This window comes from Thalia democratica, chromosome 4 (assembly GCF_965202585.1).
Source record: "Thalia democratica chromosome 4, ktThaDemo2.hap1.1, whole genome shotgun sequence".
Lineage (NCBI taxonomy): Eukaryota > Metazoa > Chordata > Thaliacea > Salpida > Salpidae > Thalia > Thalia democratica.
This window is the reverse complement of record NC_139168.1, coordinates 35,348,032-35,365,923: the sequence shown is the minus strand read 5'-3', so window position 1 is coordinate 35,365,923 and position 17,892 is coordinate 35,348,032. Positions and strand designations below refer to the sequence as shown.

At 26.2% G+C, this 17,892-nt stretch overlaps 1 protein-coding gene across 2 annotated transcripts; it reads left to right on the top strand.

The window, feature by feature from the left end:
- The first annotated feature begins 9,276 nt into the window (after positions 1-9,276).
- Positions 9,277-12,995, top strand: LOC145834251 (serine--tRNA ligase, mitochondrial-like). 2 transcript variants are annotated; one of them, XM_082941629.1, is made up of 4 exons: positions 10,043-10,172; positions 10,241-10,499; positions 10,777-10,999; positions 12,542-12,995. In XM_082941629.1, the coding sequence occupies exons 2-4, from the start codon at positions 10,281-10,283 to the stop codon at positions 12,802-12,804; spliced, it is 705 nt and encodes a 234-aa protein (XP_082797755.1). In that variant the 5' UTR covers positions 10,043-10,172; positions 10,241-10,280; the 3' UTR covers positions 12,805-12,995. The 2 variants fall into 2 exon arrangements, with proteins under 2 accessions (XP_082797754.1, XP_082797755.1); XM_082941628.1 differs by having other exon boundaries at positions 9,277-10,499.
- Positions 12,996-17,892: the final 4,897 nt, after the last annotated feature.

Here is a 17,892-nt window from a genome sequence, read left to right as displayed (position 1 = left end):
AAAATTTAAGTCTGATTAACAAACTAAAAAGAAATTAAAAACTTTTAATTTCAGATTATATTAGTATAGTTTAAATAAGTAAGTTTTCAGATTTAATGGTTTTATTAAAAATGTATTGTAGTAAGAAAATATTAAAAAGATCCCACCAGTCAAAATAAATTGTATGACTATGGAAAAGATGATGCTCTTCAAGCTACTTGCGTCTCTAGTTTTGTGTGAAACTGCCTTTGTAGCAGGTTCGGCAGTCTCGACAGAAGCCATATTCGCAATAGTTTCGGGGCTTCCTTGAATTTTGGTTGAGCACTCGGTCTGCAACCGAATGTGAGGTGGTTTAAGATTCATAGTTACATACAGTTTAAGATTCAATAATATTTTCAATATTTAAGACATTTTATTAACAAATTTAAACTAAATATGGACTAACAAGAATCTTTATACTTTATTAAACAATAAATTTACACAAACAACAAAATGGCGTTACAGTTATATACTTTAGCAGGCTTCTTGTAGTTCACGGCTTCTAGTTGTGCTGTAAGAGATGGTTGCTCGTACAATATACTGGCTTAAAACGGTTGCACTTATGATTCCTCATTGACACAGGCTGCAGAGCTTAGTGAGATGAAGTTTCAATGTTGAAATATACAATCAAAAGAAATAAGTATCATGTTGATGCTACCATATGCGTGGGCTTATTCGTTAGAACTCAATATTCAAATTTACTCGAGTAGAAGTGTATGCTGAAGATTTATCTTTATAAGCTGGCTGCAAGTGCTCCAATTCTTACAGTGACAGCACGCCGTTCCAGTTGTTTTTGAGGTAAATAACCAATTCCCGCTCTGATTGAGCGTATTTATAGTTTTTCGATTCTCTTTCTGGAGTTTTCGATGGACTTTAGACTTTATAGATCATGCGATAATTTAATTTTCTCATTTTTCCTTATTTAACATTCGCAAACAAGTCATTTTCAGCTCAATCAATGAATTTGGCTTTATTTTTATTTGCGAAGCCTTAGTTTTAAATTATAACGTTTTGTATATTTTATTAAAGTTATCGATTTTACAGTTTTTTTATTTAATAATCATGTTTTGTGCATTTTATTGAAATAAATATTTTTTACAGTTTTTATAAAGATTTATCTAACTAGCAAAATTCGCTTTGCTGTACACAGACAAAAAATACACGGTAAATAGTTACTTTACTAATGCATGCTTCGTAAAAACTTTAAGTTGTAAAAATTTCTTCAGATTCAAACTAACTAAGCAAAGCAAGTAAGTTACATAACTTTTTTAACAACTGTTTGTTTTATCAATTAAAATTATGGTCAAGCATTTTCTTAGACTTGTAGATTACAAACTAGTATATATTATTAACTGTAAACTTTAGTTTAAAATAAACTTTAACTTTGTACTTATCAAGTAGGGTTGGGAACCTACAGGCTGTAAACGGCTACTTAAGATTACATATACATACCTAGATGGCGAAATATTTTTAACAAACAAATTAACTTGTCTAGAACAAGTATAATAAAGCATTTTTATAAGAAATATTTATAATACATATAACTATTGACTTGACTAAAAGTACAAGTATTAAGTGAAGATAACTTCAATAAAACTTTTCATCTTAAGAAAATTAGAATTGTTTTTAGAATTAAACTCTAGTAATGATGGCCGAAGTGTTTTGTATTAAGTATAACTTAAAAGAAAGGTCATTAAGTAAATAAAACTAATTAAAAAAACTAATAATTTTTTATGTAATATACGAAAATAACAAAGGAAAGCAAATTATTACGTGCTCTTAAAAATAACACCCCGAAAGAAAATTTCGAAATTAATAAAGTCCAAACTAAATGTCAACAACGCATCGATTTGTTTTAGCTCAAGTAACTGAACCTTACCAAGCTCACTCAATGCTACATAAAACACTGTTCTACAATGTCTTGCGAATCCCGCAAGTTTTTAGAATTAGGCATTACCCTTATTAAGGAATTGCTAGAAAGTTCTGAGCTTCGAATTACTTTTGAACTAGAAGTCGTATCTGCCCTGGACGCGTGGGTTGAATTCAACTGCGTAGATAAAATAAAACTAAAAAAGAACTATTACTGAATGTTAGTCTTAATGTGTTGTCGGAACACGCAATAAAGTATGTTTAAGAGGGATTTTCTTTTTCACGCAAATGAAAGATGCGTTGAAATTATAAATAAAGCTGTATATATAATGATAAAAAGTTTTAATAAACAATCTTGTTCGCTTTCTAAAAATAGGTACTGCAGTAATGACAAATTTAAATTAACTAAATGTAAGACATTAACAGATAGTTTTGGAATTACTAAGTTTGACGCAAAAAATCTTAAACGCTATAAAAAATTTCTAGATTAAAAAAAGATAATTTTGCAAAAAAATTAATGAAGCTGTTTGTTTTAAATGTGAAATATTTGCACTTGCATAAAATCATCGTAAACGTGATTACTCAATAGCCATTAAGAATTACTCAATTACATCGGATTGCTTGAAGATTGTAGCTAACTTAAAGTACTGTAAGCAATTTTGCAAATGGTAGACAAAAATTTCTATTGTTTAAGGAAAACTTACTGATTGGGAAAAACTTCATATGTGTACCCATTTAGAGCCAAACACCTTTGCCTACAGAGAAAAGGATGTCGCATCGATAATCCTCGACAGAAGTATTGCAGCTTGCACGAATTTTGAAGGAAAAGTTGTAGTAAGTAGTGGATTCAGAAGACAACGGCGGACATTTGAGCCACGTTGAAGCGTACAATCGTGTAGCTGACGCGTGGACTCCAGTCACGCAAAATTCGTTGTCAGAAACAAACTGTACGTAACTGATTTAAGATATAAACACTTCGAGGTTTTTGACAGTGTTTACCAAATGTTCGTATCACTAAGGAGTCATTAAAAAAGTTTTTACTTCTCTGAAGCTTTTTCAACAGGGAACAAGATTCATGTTTATAGAGCACTCACTCAAAAATTGCTAAATATGACATTATCTAGAATAGATGATCAGAAGAAAATATGAAATGTGTAAGAAAGAAAAGTTATACCTGTTTGGTTAAGCTAACTCACTCAACTATAACAGCAAATTTATAGTATAGCTACCTCACTCAACTATAATAGCAAATTTAATAGCAAATATTATAGTTTAACTATTAATAACATAATTTATTTCAAATTTAAAATATATTTTACTATGACTATCGTTTGAAATTTAAACATATTGATTGCCAACAAGTTTATTTGTTGAAAACTATGATATAATTCAAAAAGTGTTCTACCGGATCCGGTCGGATCAAAATCTGACCTTATTTTTAAATTAGGATTCAGCCGGATCCGAATCTTATGATGCGATATATCTTTAAAAATAATTAAATTGTTGTTTAATTAATATTAAAGATAGAAAAACCAGAGTGTTAAATTTTATGTAATATATGATGATGTTATAAAATAGATACATGTTATAAAATGGGGTAGCTGTCTAAATTGCGCGAGCGTACAAAATTGCACGAGGGGACAAAAATGCACGAAAACACAAAATTGCACGAAGATACTTTTGCACGAAGACTAATTTGCACGAGAGCACAAATTAGCACGAAGATAAAATTGCACGTAGACAAAATTGCACGAAGGTTCACTTTTGCACGATGACACTTTTGCACGAAGGGTCATTTTTGCACGAGTGACAATCTAGCACGGAGGGTCAATTTCGCACGGGTTTCGTTTCCTTCCCAGGGACGGGTCAAAATTACGCGCAGACATTTTTGCATGAGGGGACAAAATTGCACGAGAAGATTCTTTTGCACAAAAAAATTTATATAATATCTAAAAAATTAAAAAACCAGAGTTAAAAAATTTAATAGCTACATAATAGAAAAAGTACAAAAAAAATTACACAATATTTAAAAAAATAAAAAAATCTAAACTAGAAAATTTAGTAAATAAGTAATAAAAAAACTATAACAAAAAATAAGTAAAAAATTTCAAGTAAAGCATAAAAATTAAATTAAAAGTAAGAAAAAAAATGCTAAGTAAAAAATTACAAGTCAAATAATAAAAAAAAAATAATAATATATAATTGAAAATAAATATATACAATATTTTTGAGTAAAAAAAAATTATTTTCAAGTAAAAAAAAAGTTAAATGTTAAATAGATTAAAGTAAATAACAAAATAAGTCAGAATTTAAAAAATCAAATAACTAAATAATAAATAAATTTTAAAAAAATCAAAAATTAGATAAGATTTATAAGAATAAAAAATTAATAAATTAAATAATTAATACATTAAATAAAAGTCCAAATCAAAAATTAATAAAATTTATTCTAATGAAAATAAAAACTAGATTATAAAATTAGATTCTAACCGTTATTAAAATATAATTGCCAAAAAGAGTTTTGTTTATATTAATATTTTTATTTTTGTTAAAAATCGAAATTAACTAATTGTAGCTGTTGTATTATTTTGTTTGTTTCATTTTAGTCTAAAGCTTGTATCTCCTTTTTCTTTTAAAAAAGTAAGAAGAAAATTGCTACTGACAGTGCTTTTTCGCAAGTCTGGGTTAGATATTGAGAAAAAACAGAGCAGGAGAAACTTAAGAGCTAATTAGAGTAAAACGCGTTCAAATAGTGATGCAACTAAAATAAATTTTAGACAAATAGAAATTAATGATGTATAAATTATGTTTAAAACTTTAATATAAAAAAAAAAAAAAACAATTTTAAGTGTAATCTATGGAAGTACACACTACACAGCTATAACAGAACTTTCTGAACAACGCAAAATAAAAACTTAATAAGACGGATTTTCTTCTTTCTAAATTTATTTAACTATCTCACTATTTTTCATGCTCGTTTTTTTCTGTGCAAAAGTATCTTCGTGCAATTTTGTCCCCTCGTGCAATTTTGTACGCTCGTGCAATTTTAACACCTACCCGTGAAATATTAGTATTATTTTTTTTAATCTTGTTTTATTTTATGTTGAAGTTTGGTAAAATTTTAATTTAAATTAAATTTACATTAATACATGTTTATTCTTTAATAAGGGATATTTTTATTAAAATAAAACTGTAGTTTTATTTTTATTAAAAACTTTTTAAATTTATAATAGTTTTTAAACACAAAACTTAGTTTCAATTAAAAAAAAGCTAAGAAAATTAAAAATTATTATTAGATAAAATTAATATTAACCTTATTAAATTCAAATTAATTACACTAATACATGCTTATTGTTTTTTTTTTTATAAAGTATGGTTTTAATATATTTTTATTTATTTAGTTATTTTAAGTTTGTATTTTTTTGTGCAAAATTGACCCTCCGTGCAAAACTGTCTGTCATGCAAAATTGACCTTCCATGCAAAATTGTAACTCGTTAAAAATTGAGCTTCCGTGCAAAATAGTCTTCGTGCAATTTTGTCCCCTCGTGCAATTTTGTGCCCGCGTGCAAACTAGTCTTCGTGAAAAAGTATCTTAGTGCAGTTTTGTACAGTCGTGCAATTTTGTTCTCGTGCAATTTAGTCCCCACGTGCAATTTAGTAACCTCGTGCAATTTTTTCTTCGCGCAATTTAGACCCCTTCCCTATAAAATGATGTTATAGAATTATAGATGTCTGCTTAAAACTGTCATATTTGCCTACCTTGGCATTTTTTGTTGTGTTTTTCCATGGTATATTTTGCCATATTTTTTCTTATTAGCCAAATAGTTTTTATAGTATTTATCATACAATAAACAACATTTATAATATTTACATTTAAATTTTTTGTTCCTGAAAATGTAGGTTAAATTTAGTTTACATATTTTTCCCTGATATGTAAATTTAAAAATACTAGTTATATTAGGGGCTTTAAAAAAATTTTGGTTGAATTTCAGTAGAGTTTTTGGTTGATATACAAAGCTAAATGAATTAAAATTGGGGTTTTAAAAAATCAAAAAAAGATTATTTGAGCTAAGGCATCTAATTAGTTATTAAAATTCCAACTAACATCTAGCTAATAAAAGACTTATTATTGAATGTAAAACAAAAATTGGTAAAATGTTTTATAGTTTACAACAGTTTATGAATAAACCAAAAGGGTCAGTTTTGCACAAAGACACTTTTTGCATTGCAATCTTCTTAAGCCAAGATTTCTAGCTAAGATATGCAAAAACGAGCTTACAACGTGAGTGATAAAACAAGTTGAAATAAATAGTTTGTAGATTAAATATAATAGATGATATAAATGGGACTATACTTCTACAATTACCATTTATTTGCAATAAAATACATATAAGAGACTTTTTTTTTTTTTTAAAGGTAGAAAAACATCAGAAAATACTCACTCTCCCCTCTGCAACGATAAACGTTTTCTGAAGGTCAAGCAAGTGAGTTTGAGCTCATCACATGTTATTCCACCTGCCCTATCTTTAAATTTACTAAGAAAAAAAAAATTACCTTTTAACTAAAAATAAAAATGTCTATGTAATAATAAAAGAAAAAAAAATTTAACTAACTGAAATAAAAACTAATCCTAACCCTTTATTGAAAAAAACCTTTGGTGACACGTCATTTAGCAAACACTCACAAGGTTAAATCTCAACACTAAAAACCACAAAGTGTGGGAAAATCATGAAGCTCAAATCCCCAAGTAAGTATTTGCAGGCGCTACAACAAAAAACACACCAACAATCCAATCATGTGATCACTGCCACCAGTGTGAACTCACAATCAGCTGTTGTAAACTCAAATAAACAAATATCTAATTAAAAGTATTTAGTTCTAAAAACATAAAAAACTAACTAGAATAAATAAATACTGTAGTATGAAAAAAAATACTACTTGTATGGTTAATAATATATACATATATATCATCAATAAAGTCAATAAACAATAAGAGTTTTTAAAATTTGTAAGTATTAAGTTTGTACAAAACTCAAAAAATAATTATAAAAATAAAATAAAAAATAAACAAATAAAATAAGTAAAAATTAAATAAATAAAATATTAAAAAAAAAAAAAACTAAAATTAAAAAAAACAAAATTGAAAAAATAAATAAAAATTTTGTATCAAATTTATACTTATACATCTAATTTCTAATAAAAAACATAAAAAACTATCTTAAATCTAACACAATAACAAAATAAAAACAAGTAAAATAACTCAACAATAAACAAATTTATTGCAATAATTTATAACAATCACTCTTTCATTACCAGGACAATTATAAAGTAAAGACCTACACATCACAATCTGATGCCCAAATAACATAAATCAAATTTCAACTCAATCTAAACATACATGTAGAAGCACTATAGATCTACTCCATGTAGTTATTCAACAAAAAGTTTTTATATCTAAGTTTAAAAGGATCTTTCTTTAAGTTTTTAAAAGTTTCAGGGACACTAGACTAAAACTTGGGACCCAAATACCTAAAGCAGTTTAGGCCAAGTCTCGTTCTAGGTCTTTCAGTTACAAAATTCATTTTCGTTGAAAATCTTGTGTTGTGTGTGTGAACAGAGCTAGCAAGTGTAAATCTATTGTGTTCTACATCAAACCCTTTTATAGTATTACGCATCAACTTACAAATTTGCAATTTATACTCATCCTTTAATTTTAGCACACCAGTACTCCAGACTCCTTACAGTTTGTAGCTTAATAGGGATATATATATTTTTATCAAGTAACTTTTAACAACTTTATTTCAACCTAAAGTTTAGCTAAAATTATCTTGCTTGTTCTTTGTTAAAGTAGCACCCTTGTGCAATTATTTTTCTTTAATTAGTATTTATTTGCTATCAGTAAAAAACATTTCAAAAGACTGATAACTATGATAAAAATAAATATATCTTTATTAAGCTACAGACAATAAGAAGTCTATTATTATGTTTTTTATTGCAAATAAACAATAATTCAGGGTTGCATCAAAACCTAGAATCCTGCCACATGGAACAAGGCTCTATAGTTTCATTGCTCTATTGCGACTACGGGTGGTTTTAAAGTGTGGTAATGACTGTAAGTAAAAAATGAGAATATGTTATAGTTTTTTGAATATAAGTGTATATAAAACTTCAGCCCCGGACAATTTAGCCTAAAAAAACTGAAATTTGAGAAGTTTTGAAAGAAAACTTCGAATTTTGAACAAAATTTACTAAAAAACCTGGAATTTTAAACAATTTTTTCATGAAAAATAGTAAAATTTTGATTTGACATGTAAAATCTATCATAAAGATAAAAATGTTTTATCATCATTAATTTTTTTATAATTAAAAAACACATTTAAAGTAGCTTCACAATTTTTTCAGTTTTATTATACTACTTAAAACTGTTTTTAATCTCTTAAACTTTACTTTAAACTAAAGATAGACCCAAAAATGTGTACTTTTAAGTACACAGAAGAAATTCAGAAAACCTAAAATAAATTTCTCAAAAACTAATGGCCACACTGCTGTTGTTGACTAGTTTAATTTTTAGCTTTATGTCATCTATACATTATACACTTTAGGCTTTGTTTTCTTTTTTCATAAGTTCTAATAGTTAAGCTAAACACTGTTAATTAACTAAACATGCATTATAAGTTTACCAAAGATAAAACTACAAATATTTTTCATCTTTAACAAAAGTATTAGAATCTAAATACTTTAAAGATGCTATCTGTATCAACAGTAATTATAATTTAAACTAACAGCATATTTTAACTAGATTCTATGACTATTTTTGTTATATATTAACATTCATATGCAAAGAACTTTGAAAATTTCGTTAAAAATAAAAGTACAGGTTGCAATAGAATAAAACAAAAATTAAATAATAATTATAAAATATCTATTATAATATATCTAGTATTTTAAATCTATCTAAAAACACCTTTAATGACTTAAGATTGATTTACTACTAAAAATGGTCAAAAATATTCTGAAAAACCTGGAAGAAATTTTGAAAACCTAGAGAAAGTTTGCCAAAAACCAGTGGCCACCCTGATAAAAGCTTAACACTAAGTAACTAAAACAAGTTTCAACAATATGTTAAAGATAGAAGTACACTAATTATTTTTTTATGTAGAAGTAAATTGTACCAAAACAAAACCACAATCACAACTTCTGCTAATTTTGTCTACCTAACCTACCTAGTGTTTATTACTGCTCATAATGTTTGAGAATTATTTGTTTTATAAAGTTTAAGTTCTAAATTATAACTAGTATTTAATTTTAAATTGAGTTATAAAATATCTTTGTGTTCTTTTAAATAATTAGCCTGACTCATTATAATTTTTAAACTGTCAGGTGACTTTTATTAAAAACTATTGAGATGATTATTTTACTGGGCAAAAAACTGCAAATAAACAAACAATTAATTACTGAAACTAACAAGTTTTTTAATAATTTTTCCACTTTACTCTCTGTCAAAACTTTAAAAAGACCTACTAGATCAAATAAATTAGGTATATATCAAAGAAGCTTTATTACACAAGCTCCCTTGAAACAAAAGTGCTCAAAAAACAAAACAGTCTTTGAGAAAGATGATCAAGTTTTATTTAAAAGTAAACACAAAGAAGATGAAAAAGTTTCAAAGTTTAAGAAGCTTGCTTCTTTATATTTAAGTAGTGAAGAGCTACAGAATGCTACAAATAAAGTTGAAAGCAAAAGTCCATTGTATCAAATGGTTCTTGAAGATTCAATTGCTCAGCCCCATTTTGATTTAAAGCTTTTCACTGAAAGTTATAAACTTATTCAAGAAAATGTGGATAGAAGAAAATGTAGTTCTATAGATGTCAAAAAACAAATAGTTGATCTAAAAAAATTGTTAACTGAAATTGAAAATGAACTGAAGCTTATGGAGTTTGAAATAAAAAACTTGTTCAAAGACAAATTTACAGATAAAAATTATGTTAACTATCTAAAACAAAACAAAAAACAACTAAAAATTATTCATAATCAACTGAAAACAGTTTTTTATGAGAATCTTATGCTTCTACCAAATACTTCTCATTCAAATGCAGTTGAACTTGGTACTACAGACAACAATGTTATTGATTCTGTTGGTTCAAAACCTTGTGTGAAAAACCCTCTAGACCATATAGCTATTGGTAAAGGACTTGGAATTTTTCGTGATGAAAGATTACATGAGTTTACAGGATCTAGAAATTACATTTTAGTTGGTCAAGCATCACAATTAGAACAAGCACTTGTAAGTTTTACCTTAGATAAGTTAAGGTCAAAAAATTTTATGATGGTTACAGTTCCTAATATTCTCAGGGACTCTGTTTTTGATGGATGTGGCGTGCCATACATCAATATGGATAGCATGTTGTATAAAGTTAATAGTTCTGATAAAAACATTAACTACATGCTTGCTGGCACATCAGAGATGGGCTTATGCACTTATTTGGCTAATCATGCAGTCCATGAAAAGAACCTCCCTAAAAAAATTTGTGCAGTGAGTACTTGCTACAGAAAGGAAACTGACTCAAAGAGGGATCCTCGTGGTCTGTACAGAGTGCATCAATTTACAAAGGTAGTTTTTATTAATATTTTTTTAGCTTATTTTTTAAAGTTTAATGTACTTGTGATATTGTTAAAATCTACTAATGTGTTTTATTTGTAAAAATTGTTGTATTTAAAGTAAGATTCTAAATTGTCAATTTTATAGCTATAAACATGCATTTTTATTCAGTTTATCACTCCTAGACTTAAAACAGAATTTTAAAGTTCTTTGTTATTGAAGGTTTAATATTTACATAGTTGTGTTGAAATACTATCTGTGATAAAATAAAAACTTTTTCAAATATTAGGTTGAAATGTTTGCTGTTAGCTCTCCTAGTTCAAGTGATGATATTCTAATGGATTTTGTTGGCATTCAAAAAGAAATCATTCATGATTTGGGTCTCCATGCCAGAGTACTTGAAATGCCTTGCCATGAATTAGGGCTTCCAGCTCACAGAAAAATTGATCTAGAGTGCTGGTTTCCAGGAAGAGATGTTTATGGGGAAGTTTCTAGTGCCTCTGATTGTACAGGTGAGCTAGGATAAATGAGATTTTAGAATAAGTATTTTTTTAAGGTCTTTGCTTTAAAATATAAACCAAATTGTTTTCTTCATTTATTTTAAACCTAAAACTAACAAATTGAATTTTAAGCATTTTAAAAATTTATTTTGGAACAAAGTTTCTATAAATATATATATATACATATTATTGTTGTTGAAAATTAACGTTTAAAGATTCTATTATAATTTTAAACTAGTTTTTATTTAACTGAGTTTTTCCTATTAATTTTTATACATAAACAAAAAAACTAAGCAATCTAGTTATACAAATTTAACAATTATTAATACTAGCAGACTTAAAAATATTACTGATGTTTAAGATGTATAGTTGTTGAAAAAAAAATTGATTGTAGCTAAAATTTGCTAGATGCTAATAATAGCATTCTTTTTATTTTTACAGATGAAATTTGTTTGCAAATAGTACCAAGTGATATTTTCAAAGTAGTTCTCTAGCAATATATTTTTTAATATTAGTGTTAATGTGATTAAACATCTTTCTCTGTTTAATTTTTTTATGTTTTTCCAGAATAACATAAAAATGTTTTAGTAGTTTTAATTGAACTTTGTATAAGTGCATAGTTGCAAAAAAAAAAAAAAACTTCTACATGAGATTATTATTTATCGCGAAAAGGGTTATAAAACTATTAAATTGCCTACTCCGTTCTTATTTTATTTACTTTTAAATTTGCATTATTTATTCAAAGACAGCCTGTTAGAAAACATTTTTTTTATAACTTTTTTTTCTTGGATCTAAATTTTTTTTAGTAGTTATTTTTATTTAGTTTTGCTGAAACAAAATTAAGCAATTTCAATAATTAACTAATAATAAAATATTTCTGAATATATAAAACTATGCAAAAACAAACTATCTAAAAAAGATTGAAAAAAAATATTTTTGTTTGGTAACATAAAAAATTACAAAAAAAAAGTCCAAACATTTATTTTACATTTATGAAATTACATAAGATATCAAAGTTTTACATTAGTGAACGTGTTATCAAAACTAATCAAGATTTCTTGTACGTATGATTTCAATTTTTTCAATAAAGCTAGTTATGTAAGCAACTTTGGCTTTAGTATCTGCTTATTATGATGTTATTATGTCAAGTAGTTTAATATAAAGTTCTTTTAGTCAATAGTTACTTGGCCTACTAGTAAGTAAGTATACTAATGCAACTTAAAACTTTTTTTTTTCAATAAAACATATATAACTCTAATATACGTACAGTTCCTGAAAACATGTTCGATAAAGCTTCTTGTTTATTTTAGATATTTAGAACCAATCAAAAACTAAAAGTGAAATTTCTTGTGAATTTTATATCACATTGAATAACAAAGGTAATTGTATTTCCTGATTAAGACAATTCAAGCCAACTTTATACTGGTTGTTTTAAGAACTAGTATAATTATCTACAAATTATGTTTGCTATATTTAAACCAAGAACAAAGATATTCTCATAACTGTTTAATTATTAAAAGATATTTACAGTAACTGTTAATTGTTAATTTTTAGATTATCAGGCCAAAAAGCTTCAAATACTAACAAAACAAAACAAAAATGATTACAAGTACGCACACACTATAAACGGCACAGCGTGTGCAACAACTAGGATTATCATGGCTCTGATGGAAAATGGTCAGCAAGACAATGGCACTGTGAAACTTCCAGAATGCTTGCACAATTACATGGGAGATACTCACCTGAGAAAAAATAATTTTGATTTGGAATATGTTGGCCTAAAGCAGCCAAAAAGATTTCAAAAGCGTCCTAAGTAGACAATTTATTGTATGTAGGAAATTTTTTCATAGGTTTTTTTGAACTATTTTAATAACTATAGTCTTGAGTCAATTTTAAAAATTTGTTTAAGTTTTTCTTAATATTTCTTACTAGGTTTGGGAAAAAAAAATAATAAAATAAAACTATTGTTTTACATTAAAACGCTCTGTTTTTCCTAGTATAAATGTAACTATTAATGAGTATATAATATAAAAAAAATTGTTTGTATATATCACATACAACAAACACTACTTTACATTGGTTTCAACATTGATGCCTTCATCAGATTAATGTTTATTTACGTTAAAATTAGTACTAAAAAATACGTTTAAATATATTAAGAATGTTATAAATAAAAGTTTATAATAGTAGTAAGTATTTATTGGATGTAAAAATTTAGCATGTTAAAATAAAAATTAAGATTCAATAAATAGAAATTAGAAAAGCTAATATTATCAGTAATTCTCTTTTTAGCTGTTCAAAAATGTAAATTCTTTAATTACTAAACATAACTTTTTTATAACTTCTCTATATAGCTTATACATCGTGATTTTATTATAAAATTTTAGACATTCTGCTGAGCTGTATTTATATAGAAAAACGTCATCAGTTTTAACAATCTTTTTTTTTTTAAACTTTTCTTATTATTTTTTAACAAACTTGCTTCTACTGGATCTTTAATTTTATTAACAACCTATTTTTGATAAGTTATAATTTAGTTTTATCAAAGCAGTTATATTGTGTAAATTTAGTAAAACAAGTTATATGGTCACAAACTGCGTTTTTTAAACATTTAATTATAATATTGTAGCAAGTAAATTTATTTTGAGAAAGTGTTGTTTCTAATTTCCATTATATTCTTTTTCCAGCATTTTTGTCGAACTACTAACTAGTAACTGATAAGTGCACGTTTTCTTTCAAATTAAGAAATAAATAAGCTTTTATTTGATTTTTTTTGTTGATTTAAATAAAGGTTTTCAGTTGATATAACAAAAAAAAATCTTCTTAGAGTTATAACATTTTTTTATATTTTTATTAAATTAACATGAAAAATAACAAAATGCTGCAATTTTTTTTGTGTTTTTTTTTTGTTTTGTGATAAACAGAAAAATAGTTGTAAATTTTTATGCAAATAAACTAAAACATCGCATATAACAAGACTTTTTTGAAGCGTTTATTAGCAAAACTTTAATTTTTCATTATTGATTTAAAACAATAATCAAATTTACACTGAACGGAAAAAAGCAAAAAAAATTTTATGGTTCTTAAATGTATTGTATATGATTAATTTTCAAAATTTACTGTACTTAAACAAAACACTAAAATAACTCCTCTGAATAATACAATAAAGAGTTAATTTCTTAAGTGATTTTAAGATGAAATACGGAAGTTGTTATTTTTAAATCAATACTTTTCTGTTTGATTTAGTTATCAAGACAATTTTTGACTTAAACCAGGTTTCCAGTTGTTTATAAAATCAATTATTATTAATTATTTGAACAATATCTGACAAAAGAATAAAATATTTACATAAAACCAATAATCTTAGGGCTTACATTAGGGAGGGTAAAGTTTGTTTTTTATAAATTAACTTTGTTTGGTAGGCTTTATCTCAGCTGTCAAATACTTTCACCGATAGTAAAAAACAAAGTAACTTAGAGGTATAAGCGATCAAATTTCAATAAGTTGGTTCCTAATGTAAGCAAAAAATAACTACTTTACTTAAAATCTATCTTCTTAAACTTTTAAACAACCTTCTTCAAAATTTTACAGTTAATCTGATAATTAAATTTGTTTTTAACAGATAACTTTTTAAACTAAGAAAAAAAAAAGTTAAATAACTAAGATTTTTTTTGTATGAAATTTTTTATTCAACAATCAAGTTTTTTTAAACTATATATGGAAAAATTCCCAAAATTTTTTGGTCTATCTTTCAAATAAATCTTTAATTTTTCTTAGAGTCTTCCAGAAAATTTGCGATGAAAAGATTGCGGTTCGTACGTTTGTATCGGAACTTGTTTACCAAAAATATATATCTTTATTATAGTTTTCTTATATTTGTACTTAGATAGTTCTTAAATTCGTTTAAATTTTGAATGTTATGTTAACTTAACACAAATTAAATTTTGAAATCTTCAGCGACTATGTGTTTTATTAATGTTTCGTTGACTTTTGGCTTAAAATCACAATTTTAGGCAATTCTTAATTTCATTTAGATAAATTTCAAGGTATAAATAATTTTTTTTAAAAGCTCTGAATTCAGTTTTTTTCCTTTGACTCATTATATTAATTCAATTCGTTTTTTAAAAAAACTAGTACCAATTTAACCTAATTATACTCTGACATGCTTGAATTTTTGAATATGCAACATTTTTGTTTAAATTCTTCACGCACGAATAAGCTTTTAAATAACAGTATAAATAACTAACATTGTTATATGCAGTTTAATATTTTAATTTTTGCTTGAAAAGGTCGCAATCTCTTGCCACCGAAACCGGTCGCGAATAAAGTATATAATTTGCATAAATCTTTTCAAAAATGTATATCAAAACTTATCTAATAGTTTTATAAAATCTGACCTATACTTTGAGCTTTCATGTAAGAGCCAATATTAAGTTAGGTAAAAAAAGGGGTAGCTGTGACAGCTAAGCTGTCTAAATTGCACGATTTCACAAAATTGCACGAAGATACTTTTGCGCAAAGACACTTTTGCACGAGCAGACAATTTGGCAGGGGCTAATTTTTTTTTATATAATTTTTGTTCATTTTTTCTTTAGTTTTTTTTTTGATTTATTATCATTGTTACCCCTTACCCTCGGTCGGTAAGTTATTATTTAATTTTTATTATTATTTTTATATTTTTTTTCTAATCTTTTTAATTATTATTATTATTTCCTTTTACTATCACTGTTACCCCTTACCCTCGGTCGGTAGCTTTTTTTTTAATTAATAGTTTTTTACACACGTGCAAAATTGACCTTTGGTGCAAAATCGTCTTCGTGCAATATTGTTCCCTCGTGCAATTTAGACCCGTTCCCAAAAACAAGTTCTACCATTCAATAAATTTTTATAAAAAAATTATAGATTTTATACCTTTTCCAATTTGTTAATGTAAAGTAGTTCATAAAACTTACATTGTATAATTAAAAGTCTTCAAAGAACTTTTTTAAAGTTTGCTAAACTTCGATGTTAGTTATTTTGTAAAAAATTAAACACGAACAAATTTTATGTAACACCACTGCTTATATTAAGTGAATTCGTAAAAACATGAAGAAAGTTTTTTTGCTTTAATCCTGTATTAGAATGAACGTTAAGTAATGCATACGACTCATTAAGTAATAAAAATTTCAATATTAATATACTTAATGTTTTAAGCTTAACAACAAAATTAAAACTAAGTACAAATATTTATTCTGCATTAATTTGTACCTATAACGAATTGTTTTTTGACAGTTCATATTTACTTATATTTAATATAGTTACTAAGAAATTATTTTTTATATGATGAAATAATACTTATTGTTAAACTTTTATTCAGATAGAACCATAGTTATTTGTTATAACTTTAAATACATAAAAATTTTTTGTAAACAGCTTATTTAAATATCTAGTTTTTTGTACTTAGATAGAATCAATAAATTTATGCAGTTATTGCTTAATTAATTTTAATCTTAATTTTAAAAGACTATTAATTTAAAAAATATTATTTTGTTTTTTCAACACTTAAATGATGCTATGTTTAAGAAAACATGTTGTTTACAGCAACTTTTCAAATCATAACAACTTTAAGTATTGTTCTAACTTACAAACACACATATGTAATTAAAACAGTCAACTTTATTTGTTTCACTTTTTATTTTAAAATAGTAGCTAAAAACTGTAAAGTAAACCTACTTTTCATGCTAAACGCAAATGAAATATTTTAGAAATTTTCATTTCTATATATTCAAAATTGTATCAAAAGTAAGTAAAAATTTTGTAAAGATGCAATCAGTTTACAAAAACTTTAAAAACGTTATTAATTTCATTTATATTATAAACAAAGTTTACTTGTAATTCAAGTATAAAAAGTTAATGGATCAAACTAGATGAGACGTGACTTTTCGTGAATAACAAACTCTGTTTCTTGGTTTGTTTCATCCTCTAAATCAGCATCTCCGACTTTTTCGAATTTTTGTAAGTTCTTCAGCTTTCTACGTGCAATAATAACCTTGCGTGCAACATATGCAATGCAAACTAGCAGAACTACTCCAGACAATATTCCAACTCCTATGTAAACTTTTTCTTGCTTAGTATAAAATCTAACCTGCAAATAAGGAATGCTATCATCAGGAAACTCTTCTTCGTAATTTTCATCATAGTAATGCTCTTCTCTGTCTTTATCGATTATGTTCCACTTCTTCCACTCGTAGTCTACCCACTCTTGATCTATTTCTTGTAAATTGTCAGTTCTATTCCAACATACTGGACATTCGGACTGACTTTCCCATCTGGCGTAAGTTCCTTTACTCACGCATTCTGCTTCAATGGGAAATTGTTCACCATTAGCACACTTGAACAAACCAAAGCAGTTTTGACTTAAATTGTAGCAAAAGTTCATTCTTTCTTCTAACAAACCATCGCACAACTCAGTGTCATCGCAATCGCTGTGTACGTTTATATGAACACAGTCCGTCCATTTTTCTTTAGTGTTGTTTGATTGGTATTCGAGTACTAGTCTTGAATTGTTGAAGGATGTATCCAGATTTTCAAATTGGATAACAATTTGATGTCTTTTCGTATTATTAGATCGAGTAGCATAATGATAAAACTTAAAATCTGTATGCTCTTTAGTTGGATGGTCAGCATGAAAGAAAGGCTCAAACACACAATTATAATCAATTGAATTGGCCGTTTTTACGCAATCAAACATTTCAATTTCTAATTGCGCTTCTGTAACAATTTTTATTATGAATTTTTCTGCAATATTTTTGTTGGGTAACCAACTTATTTCTGACCTAAAAGTGTATGGATGAAACCCATGAAATCTACCATTATCTGAGTTCATAAATGTAATTTTATCACTTATTAGCCTTGGTGGAGCTAGG

Excerpts from the sequence above, each read along its gene's own strand:
- LOC145834251 (XM_082941628.1), top strand. The coding sequence starts at position 9,294 with ATGATTATTTTACTGGGCAAAAAACTGCAAATAAACAAACAATTAATT. Across the intron at positions 10,500-10,776 it reads GAGTGCATCAATTTACAAAG|GTTGAAATGTTTGCTGTTAG; the intron begins GTAGTTTTTATT and ends TTCAAATATTAG. Across the intron at positions 11,000-12,541 it reads TAGTGCCTCTGATTGTACAG|ATTATCAGGCCAAAAAGCTT; the intron begins GTGAGCTAGGAT and ends GTTAATTTTTAG.